General features: G+C 44.6%; 1 protein-coding gene across 1 annotated transcript in view; it reads right to left on the reverse strand.

Moving 5' to 3' along the window:
- LOC104132528 (lethal(3)malignant brain tumor-like protein 4) overlaps positions 1–11,378 on the reverse strand; it is a 35,566-nt gene that overhangs the window by 1,112 nt on the left and 23,076 nt on the right. The window contains 3 exon segments of the mRNA XM_035901305.1: positions 1–1,638; positions 5,033–5,095; positions 9,661–9,827. The exon segment at positions 1–1,638 is cut by the window's left edge and continues 1,112 nt beyond it. Coding sequence (XP_035757198.1) covers positions 1,510–1,638; positions 5,033–5,095; positions 9,661–9,827 — 359 coding nt within the window. The 3' untranslated portion in view covers positions 1–1,509.

Consider the following 11,378-nt stretch of genomic DNA (forward strand, 5'->3'; position numbering starts at 1 on the left):
AAGAGCGGCCAGAGGAAGAGTCACGAGCTAGCATGCTGCCAGGCACGAACAGAAACACCGAGCAGAGCCCCAGCAAGGCTCACCACTTCTCCCAGGGCTTCCATTCTAAGAGGACGGCTCTGGAAGTAACAGTGTGGAAATCTCCCATCCAGGACATCGCAGCCTCAGGTGCATGCTCATAAAACGATGCTCTGACTTCCAGCGCAGCAGGAAATACTCGTGCTCCCCTACCACCATGCGCAGACTGCATGCACAGGAACACAGCCACAAGTTTTGCTTCCTCCCTGATGCAGATTAGCTCTCCCTTTTGAGAAGTAACTCTTCCCTCATTTTGCTGTCTGTTCAAACCCCGATTCCCCTCCAGTCAAACTTCCCTGCATGCTCTGCCTGCTTTGCTACTAGAGAGGCAGAGGAGCTGGAGCCCTGCTGCTACAGCACACTGACTCTTCGGTAGAACAGACTGAAGTCCACCTGGAGGCTGAAAAGGCTAAAGCACTAAGTGTTCTTGAGTTTCAATTGTTCAAAAATAAACGCAAATTGTTTCTAGAAAATTTGTTTGCATCTGTACGCATATCCAGGCCACTGCTGGGTTTCCAACTCATATTCCTAGCATTTGGCTGACAGTGGAGAGGACAAGAATGAACCCATCAAACTCCCAAGTGCTCCTCATTGTGCTATTTTGCCGTAAGATGTTCCTGGTCCAGACAGCAGTTGCACAAAAGCACTGATGGGAGAATTACAGCTAGAATATTTATCTTTGTCTCCTGTGGGAAACAACTTTATGAGAGATCTTTGCCTACCCAAAGCCTATCTATACATGGCTTGCTTCCCACTGTCTGGTGGCACGAATGAGAGTATTTTGCTTGTTACCAGAAACAATGCAAGTCACCACTGATGGAAACCCTTTGCCCGTGATACCTTTCTGCTGTGGCATAAGCAGCCCAATAGCCAAGGGTATTAGAACAACCAGGATCAGTAAGAGAAACTGGAATTTAAAAATCAGTCCTGAAAAGCTCAGCTTTCGAGTCACAGCACTGAAGGATACGGGTGAGTTGCTCTGAAGTGCATCTTTTTCCTATCTTCTTACTCGCCTTTCAGATTTTTATACACACAGAATATATTAAACATGCTGGTGATAACTCAGTCTCTCTATCAGGCACTATCATTGGACACAGCCATCATTTTACTCATAGCTTTCTTCTTGCTATCGCAGCTCCACCAATGTTACCCTGGATTCCCCTTATAACTGGAGGTTTCTTCTAGATCTCAAAAAGAGATGGATATATCAAAACCAAATTCAATTACAAAATATAATAATATCCTCTTCTTGGAAGTGAAGCTGTCCTGTATTCCAGACTGTGGCAGGATTTTTATGTCCTCAAAATATTTTTAATAAGTCCTACTTAAAACACATCCAAGTCCCAATCTGTCTCTTCGGCATGTTGTAACGCTCTCAGTTGAAGATCTGTTCCCTCTCAATTCCTTGTGGGCGCTGCCAAAGGGCCCTTCTCAGTTGTCTTCTGCGGACTTGAACATGAGAATGGCATTGTAGATCTTCAGGGCAGGACCCAGCTTGATACTGAGTATTTTAACTATGTCGCTCTGGTTCAGGAGCAGGAAGGCCTCACCGTCTATCTGCTAGAGGGTGGAAACACAACGTAAGATAAAGATTACTGTCAAGAGATAGGCAGGATTCTCACTTCTGGTCATTCAACGAAAGAACATACTTAGATCTGAGGAACAAAAGTTCAAAGACAGCTCTGAAGACTGAAACCACCTATTTCTCCCTAGTTGTGGCATCCACAGTCCTGTGAGCTGCCCAGGCATGCTGCCCTTTCCAAGGGTCTTAGGCCTCATCCAGCAGCCCTTTTTCTAGAAACAGAGAAGCCCGAGTGTGGGCAAGGCTTACAGAGAGACTGTGAGGAGGATGCTGGTTCATTAGACTTTATATTCACTAGAATTGCTCTAAAAAGCCAACAACTGTCAAAAATCCTACAGCCTCTTGAAAATCTGTGGCCAGAAATTAGATCAGGAAATCCAGAATGCGAGTTTTCAGGAGGCAGCTATCCAAGAATTAATATTTTACATTGATCTACAGTGATTAGAAATACGAAAACACCATTTCCTAGTGCATTCATTACATACTGTCATTGCATAGACTCTTCGACTCCTGTTAAGCTGTTCAGTGTAACATTTAAAGCCAAATGCCCTTTTTTCCTGCTTTTTTTTGGTCAGCTCTGCCAAAAACCTTACAGATGAGAAAAATTCCTGAGACATGAACATCTGTTTACTCTCACAGCTAGTATGTACTATGACCATAGACAACAAGTCTCTGTTTAAAGGAAACAGTAGGCTATTGTGAAGTCGTTTCCAATGACACTACATGGGCTTGCTTAGCACATGGTAAAAGAGATCATATGCTCTATAAAACAAGGCACAGTAAAGACATGTAATCTGTCTGGATTTACATACACACTCTCCTAATCCATCAGCAAGGAGCTACTTGATTAGATTCAAAGTAAGCAAGTGAAAAACATACTACCCTGTGAAAATACAGGAGGCTCTAGGTATCAGCGAGTGAAATCATGTTATTTTAAGAAGAGGTTAAAAATTTACTTGGGTTTACAAGCCCATCGACAGAGACAACACAGATATAATTAATATAAACCCCAAATGCTGCAGGGAAGAAGCCAAAGATTAATGGACACAGACAAACAATATGTGTCTCTCTAAGTTATTCCATTAAAGTCCATTTACTGGGACTGACAGCATCTCATCCTCTCACTTGATGTTCACCAGTGCAGCAGACAACACTGGACACTCAACTCACCCAGAATAACAATTCTTCTATTTCTGTAGTCTTCCTAACTAGAACTTTTTTGGACGCCAACGACTGGTGGAAGATGATATATTGAATAAGCTTGGACAAACATATAATTAAAGCAAAGAGCTGGGAGCCAGAAGATTTGGTTTCGCCATCTCTAACCACCACAAGAGACCATCAGCAAGTTACTTAACCTCCCAGTATGCACACTGGAAATGACAGCAGTGCTTCCAGTCCACAGATGGCCACACAACGTCCCCAAATCTTATTTGCAAGCTGCCTAGAGTCTACACTACTGCAATGAACATGTTAAAAATAGCTTGAAACAAATGGACTGCTGCTTAAATTAAATAATGTAGAGTCAAGAGTAGCAGAAAACTCCTGGAAAACAGCCCTACATTTCAAAATGTTTTTGAGTCCAGTATTATTACTATGCTTCATTTTCACTGCATTGCCTCAAAGATGCTTATTTTAAACAGACCTTCCCTGAACTGGCCCTAGAAACAAGCACCATATCACTGCCTGTGCTTTATTATTCGTTTCTTTGTTCCATCTTATTTGGATGGATTTTAAAATTCTCTGCACAATTTGTTCTCTTCGTTCCTAATGTCAACAGCAACTTATCCCTCTCCCCCCCCGCCAAGAGAAGTCTGCAAGGGATTTATTTATCCTAAACGGCGAGCACTCAAAGGCCTGATTACAGTTAATGGACAATGCGAGTGGAGCTCGGCAGTCCCGTCACTCACACCTGAATTCTGGCCAAAGCCAAACTGCTAAAAAGGGTTTTAATTTCAAACTGACCATTTGGTTTGAGCACAAACCTGAAAAACAACCCAAGCCCCTCTCATTTGCCATAGGGAATCATACTTTAACGCTGCAGAAAGTAAGGTATTAAAATAGAACATGGCTATCTGCTCTCTGAACCAGAAAGCAGTCACTGTGTTCAGGACCCGTTTAAATTATGGCTAGAAGAAATAAAATACATTGTGAACGGTTGGATTCCTTAGAAGATTTTCTAGTTACATCTTACCTACCAACTCTCACCTCTGAATACATCTTCATTAGGAATCAGGATGCACCTTTTACACTCAGCTACACTGAAAGATCGGTTCATTCGAATAGATGTCATTATTCCCACTATATTTAATTAAAGAGTATTCCACTAAAGAGTATTCCACTATACTGTTACACTGTGAATAGTGCTTTTTGAAAGCCTCAATTTATTTTGGTTTATATTTTGTATGTGTGCATGTTTTTTAAAACAAGGGAAAATAAAATACAGATGCATAAATCCCATAAAATGCACTACAGCCTGATTCATCCTGAAGGGAAGCCAGCTCTGGGGAACAGTCATCTATTAAAAACCTGCCCTTTACAGTCGCTACAACGTGCAATGCTCTTCCTAGTACAGAGGGTGTGCTCAGAACCGCACAGAACAGGGAAGGTACAGCCTCTTCCCTCAAGTTCTTACAATCAGAGAAGTAGAGCTGTGATGATAGAAGGGGAGGTAGGTGCATCTGTGCAAACTTATCAGGGGCTCATAAAGAATCTCCAAGTCATACCTACAATGTAACTGGAAGCCAAAGCACTTCAACACACCCTAAGTGTCTATGATCCGTGCAAAGAAGAAAGAAGACAGCCAGCTCTAGCTGTGGTTTCTCAGAAGCCATGGTGAATGCACCACAAACAGGGAACAAAGTCCAGCCCAGCAAGCGGCAGCAAAGACAGGACACGCTGCATGCAGGAGATGCTCTCATTTCCCAGCCACTGCTTGTTCAAGGAAAGGTTCCCCTCCTGCTCTCACCTCGGCCCGTGAAGGAAGCCAGCAATTCCTGGGAAACCCTACAACTGCCAGCCTCACCAAGAGAAGCAGGCATATGTGCTCGTTAGAGGGAGCAGATGAGATCTTCATTGCACCATTCCAACAGGGCATCTTTATAACGATGCCAAACACACTGCACAACAGTCCAAGACAGGATGTTAAGCATAAGCTCAGTGATTGGAACTGCAGGGGAAATTTAAAGCAGCAGAATGCAATTAGCCATGCTGGAATTCAGCTTGATGCTGAAGCTGCCTCCTAAATGCCACAGGCTCTTTAATGACAAGCCTCAGCATGTCTGTGCTCCAGAGTAACAGGGGTACAAAACCACCTCACGGCCATCAGACCCACCAGCAGCACAGCACAGGATTTGGGCAGGCTTGACTTACCTCTTCCCTGAAAACAGATGCTTGTTCTTTGCAACCAGGTAAACGCTGGATAAAGCTTACCACCTGGAATTACATTTGGGAAAAGACAAATACGGACAATTAAAATGGGGTATCATCAAGCAAAAGGGTCGTATTTCTGTACATGAGTTCTAGAAGCAAGAATTTTTAAAACTTTAATACTTACAACTCTCCCATTAATGAAGGGTATATATGAAAAACATTACTGGGTTGTTGCTGCAACACCCCTGCTGCAAAGCATATTCTGGTTACCTATAATACTTCCCATATTGCCTTTTGACCGTTTATCTTTCTGTAAAAGTCCAGCTTCTCCACTGCTCAAAAGGATCTTTATAAAATACCGACAGTATTTTTACAGATTAAAAGCTGTATATGGCTATACTATTTCAAACCCATCCACAACTTCACTTTCTCTACGGTATTGCTGGGAAGTAAAATTAAAAAGAAATAAGGGTTTAGGCAGTTTCCCACGATGACATGCCTTTAAGAGACAAGATAAACCAACTGAATGAGTAATGCTGGTTTGCCAACATACAGAAGGCAGAAGAGCTGGGAAGGAAAGGAGTTGTAGTTTTATTTAATCCGTGGTGGGTGCACAGGATCCATGGAACCAACAGGATTAAACGAGTAAAAGTTAATTTTTCATTTCACATTAGGGAAAACCTTTCTAAGCAGGAAATCTGTTAACATTTGGAATAATCTCCCCGGAGACAAGCAAGCAGCCCTTGGATTACATTATATAACACTAAGTAGTGCGAGGAGCAGTCCTGAACGCAGTGGAGGATGACTTAATATGTATTGTCTTCTCCAGCTGTAGCTTCACTGGTTCATAGAAGATTTGTATATTGAGGCATAATCAGATCAAACATCTCATGCTAATTGGATGCTCCCTTGCAGGAACAGCTCTGTTTCATGAGGCATATTCATTTGAGTTATTACAGATGTGACATTTCTTCCGTGAACACAAACAGACAAACAGTTACAAGGGTTCACTGTCAAATACGAGCCTCCCTTTAACTCACGATTGTCAGGCTCCCTCCTAAATCGTGTCACTGCACCTCCAGCTGATCCCACCGCTTGACTAATATTCATTCCCTTCCCCCAGTTCCAACCACACAGGAATGGAGCTGTCAGCATGCCCTCTGGTTTTGCTCTACCCTGGCAGAAGCCGATTTTTGGTGAACGGCTCTGACTCCCGTTGTTTCTGTTATATAATCTGAAAGCAGAGCATCCCTCCCGTGTTTTGCCCTTATCTTCTGCTAGTAGAGACAGCTCCATTTTAAAGGAAACCCCTAAAATCCACATCTCCATCGGGCAGTGACTCCAAATTTTCTTCTGCAAACTCCTTCTGCAAGGAGTGCAAACTGCTATTATAAATAAATAACAAAATACCACTTCCCTTTTGAAGTCCCCCCGCCGCCCCACTCCTTATAATTAAAACACAAATGAAAATCTGTCTGCAGGGTCTGGTACCTTCCAGAATTTAAGAGACAGCTGGATCCCTGGGGGCAAGATGATAAGTGCCCTTTAGTGTCTATGGTATTGAGAGGCTGGTAGAAATCTCTGGGGAATGATATGAGCTTGCCTTGCTCCTGTGTCCTTCCCTGCACAATTGCTGCTGGCTACTGTCACAGACACTGAGTGACGGCCCTTTGATCTGTCCCAGGAGACATTTGAGGCTGCAAGGACTTTGCGCCACAGAAGTGGCCTTTGAAACAAACAGGGGGTTTACTAGAAATGGAGAAGAGAGAGGGAAGGAGGATGCCAGAGGAGAATACAGGAGAGAAGGTCCCCAGGATGCAAGCCAGACCCTAGGTTCCACTGAGCCACAGTGACCTGCCTGGCCCATCACTGCTGGGGGAGGAGAGTCTCCAGACCAAAACGTGGCAGTTGAGGGACAAGGGAGGCTCGGGTGCACAAGCCCAAAACACAGTAATGCCATGGGCTAGAGGAAACCCAACACAGCCCCATAACAGTAGCAGCAAAGCCCTGAACCAAGGGAAAGGGCGAGACTGGAGGGGCTCAAGATGAGGGTGGGAGAGGTGTTGGACAGCTTAGGAGCACAGTGGGATCAGGGCTTTTCCTTTGAGGAGGTGAACGCCTGCCTGCCCTTCCTGCTGGTAACAAACTCAACACTCACAGAGCTAAACTGCTGGAAGCATCTTAGACTACGCCTGCACATTGGTAAAGGGAAGGGGGTTGAAAAAGAGCTTTATGTAATTCTGAGAACACCTTAGAAACTCCATGCAAACCCATATGGAAGGTGCTGATGCAATCCCAGATGTGTGGGATATACTGAAATCAGCACACGTACACCTTTTTGGTAAACCTGGAAGGCAGCCTCACACAGCACCCCTTTAATATCAAGCTATAGCAGAACTGACAACGCCTCGTGAGACTATGCAGAGCAGAGCTGGGTTTAACTGGGATTTAGCAACCCACAAGCAATTAGCACAAGGACAGTCCCCCCACAAGGTATTAGCATCCGATGCAGGATTAACTAATGAACAATACAACTCCAGCACATATTAATGTTCTTCTGTGATTCAATATCCTTCAACTAGCTGTGCTCTGAAAACATGACAGGAAGCTTTCAATAAATAACAAAGCTGCATTAAAGGAACTACTCTTGTTGACTATTCAGTGTTACTAAGAGTTTCTTAGCTTGAGGGCCCCTAAATACTGCTGCTGCTCTTCCATTTCAGCTGTTCTCAACCAACAGAGAATTAAAGCAACATTTTCTTCCTTAATGTGGGTTTTATAAAATAAAACGAGTTCTTCAGTCTGAAACCAAAGGAGAATTTTACACTCCCATTGCTTGTTTCAGACCAGCAGAATGGCCTCCTTTGTGCAGCAGAGTTCAAAGCACAACCCAAAGACAAATGTTTGCCCTGTAGGAAGATGTTAGGAGCCCAAATGCCGACAGATCAAATCTACTTTGGACTCACTAAAACGCAAAGTCCTGCTGCTTTCATCTTCCAGACCTGCGGCTACATTTTACTGCACATGCTGATCCCACAAGCGCTCATACGGAGGCCAAATTGATTCCTGTGGGAATTTGTGATGAACGTCATTTGCAAAACCAGACCCACTTTACTGAAATTCAAGATAAAACCTGTAATGACTTTAGCCAGTCCACTGTGGTGCTACAACTGATCTTTTTAATGTGCCATTCACACTCCTACCAGCAGTGGAAACTTCATCAAGTTGTTTCAGGCTGCAGTGCAGAGCATATTCCGGGTTTTGAATCGCTATATCCAGAGTGCCCTGCATTCATGCCCTGTGGTCCCTGCTTACATTCATCCGTTATCAAACTAATATCCCAGTTAAATTTACCCAGCAGTTACTTTAAAGGTCAACTGCAAAGGACAAATTTTATTTGGCTTGTATCCTGACCCTGTTCTTCCACAAACCAGCCTCCATGTTTTATCCAAAAGAAAGAGATTCTGATTCTCATGTCAGAGGATTAACTTCCTTCTGCTTTTATTGATTTTCTAAAAGACCTTTTGGAAAAATCATTGGAAGCTTTCTCACAAGAAGGATACGAACTGCAAATCTTTCAGAGAGATTTTTTTCCTCCTTGCTGTGAATTTAATTCAAACACATTTTCATTACCAGAGAAAAATAAAACCACACAGAAAAGGACCAAGTTTTAAAACAGCCACACTAATTGCTCTAACCCCGTCACAGCTGCTGTGGTTCCCATTTCCTATGATACTGCAATCCCACCCGGCTCCTAGTAGACCTCCAGCATGAAAAGCAAAGACAAGATTGGATTTATCTGATGTAAAAAGCACTTAGGGAAAATGCACTTCCTAAAAGTCTCCAAAGATCCTGTATGCATCATGAAGAACGACACCTTTTTCTGGCTTTGCAGATTACCTACATCCTTGGAAGTGCAACATTACAGCACATTTCTCTTGAATTAAATGGCCTGCAATTAAGCACCAGGATACAAATTGTCCCAATGTCCCAAGTGGAGATACAAATATTATTTATGCCCAAGGCATCGAGGCAAAACCCAACTACTCAGCACACAAAAGATACTGGCTTTTTCACACACTGCCTAATTACAGGAGACATCTCAAGAGCTAGGACTGCGCACACACATCCCCAGCTGCACAGCTACCTTTGTCAGAAATCAGGTCAGGCTGTGGACAGTTTTGTTCCAGGGAATCAGGCAGGGAGACGCAGGAAGACTGGGCATGCACAGTGCAGTTTGGAATTAACTGCAATGTAAAAGTGAATCAGCAACAAAGTCACGGGAGAGGGGGAGGGAGATCAGAGAGAAAAGGAATCTGCTGTCAGAATCATGTTTCAGGCCTGAGGACCGAAAGATCAAGGGGTAAATCAACAAAGAAAGGGAGGGGATCCGATCCAGGGAAATGAGCCGTGGACACCAGGGGGTTAATAGGGATCCTTCCCTTCCTTTATAAAGGGACTTGGGTATAACTTCTAGCTGAGTCAGCTATGGCATATGCAAAGCAAACAGAAAAGCATTGCCTAGGAAAGGAAAGAAAATAAAGATGTCTTCCAATTAGCATTCCAGAAGAGGAGGGCTCTGTCATTCCAGGACCCCAAGAGAGCAGAACAGGGAACAGGTAACTCACCTCTTCCACAGTCCATTTGGCCACATGTTTGGCTGTGAGACCCGAGACCTCTGGCAAGAGCTTGCAGTGCTGCTCCCAGCAGAGATGGAGGCGGTGGGTCGGGTTAGAGGCCAGGGAAGGCATGAAGATGGACTGGTGGAGGGCCTGCTGCAGATCCAAATCAGGGTCTGAAAAAGGAAATGAGACAAGTCAGAAGAGCAATTACAACAAAGCAGGAGGAAGGGTCACACTCTGGAGGGAAAAGCAAGGCAGGGTGAGCAGACGGCCAGGCACAGCTACTGCATGGTACACTGAGCTTTCAGGGCATTCTTCTCACCCTCCCGAGAAGAAGAAATAAAAAAAAAAAAAAGGTAAGATTGCCAGGCTGGAGGCTTTATTGTTAGCTTCTTCCCTGGAAAATGATGTCACACTGCTAACAGAAAAGATGTTTGCAGCGCTTTATTGACAAGGTGGAGGAGTTCTGGTAACAGCATCTTCAGCTGGAAACTAATGGCATTGTTCCAGCTCACAGCTGTAGCCAGCCTGCGATGAGCGCTACGGGTGCCAGCTGATGGCCTGGGCCCACCGCCTCCCCAGAGGACTCCCAGGCCAGGAGTGCTGCACATTACCTCCAGACATCGACTCCCTCCTCATGTGTCAAGTGACGGAAGCTTTAAAAATCAAGGCAAAAAAAGAAGGAAGAAATCACCCCTCCCTAATGAGATCACTCGAGTAGTGCAGAGTCATGGTCCTACAGGGACTTGCCTGGTTATACAACAGGAAGCGAAGCAGAGGATGGAAACAAGATGGGAAATATTCCTCTGGTTTACAGCGGTTACCGTGTGCTGTCCCCTTGCCCCCCGCCCTGCCAGGCTGTGTGTAGGGTGCGCAGGCTGCCCGGCGCCATCCCGTGGCAAACCATACAAAATTCCCAATTTATTCCTGACTTCAGAAAGGTTCAGCATGCCCAGCGCCGGCGCGGCTGCCGCTCGCCTCTGCTGGGTTTGTTCAGTGTTAGCACAAACGGCTGTTAGTGGGATGGTGTGTAAGGATCTGTGGGGTGTGCCAGTCGCTACATGTAAAGCACAAAGGAAAACAGTATTATAAAGATAAAAGCACATTCCCATGATTTGCCTGCTCCTCACCAGCTGGAGTGAAAGCAGCACTGGAGGCAGAGCCCGAGCTAGCGAAAGGTCACTCCCCTGTCCCCGGCTGTGTCACTTTACCTTGTCTCCAACTCCTAAAGGATGTGGGACAGCAACAAATACAGGTCTCTATTTCTAATAATGAGACCAAAGAGGGAGGATTTAAAAAAATAAAGTCCGAGTAAGAACTGCTCAGTTCAGGAGCTGATGCTCCTGGTGACAACAGGGCACAGGGCACTGCTCCTGGGAGGGCTGCCATCACTCCTACAAGCTGGCCTTGCCCCCACCTCCCTGCCCCAGGAGGTCTTATTTGTGCCCAAGGTTTTACATACCACCACGTAAGAATCCAAACCACAATCTAAAGAAATTATTTTCCCTTTGAGAAGGAAGCAGTGTCCTAATAGTTTAAATATAGACGGGATGAAAGCTCTGTGTAATCATGAAATTACAGGTCCGTGGATTATTGCAGAATTTCCCTCATTCTGTTTAAGGTGAATGCAAAGAGAGAGCAGCTTTCCCTGCCAGCTGCAACTGCAGCTCATAGCTGGCAGACTTCTACAGCTCTGACTGCAGAAGTCAGCACTAGGTAAAAAT

This window comes from Egretta garzetta, unplaced genomic scaffold (assembly GCF_000687185.1).
Source record: "Egretta garzetta isolate BGI_Z169 unplaced genomic scaffold, ASM68718v1 scaffold368, whole genome shotgun sequence".
NCBI classification, from domain to species: Eukaryota; Metazoa; Chordata; class Aves; order Pelecaniformes; family Ardeidae; genus Egretta; species Egretta garzetta.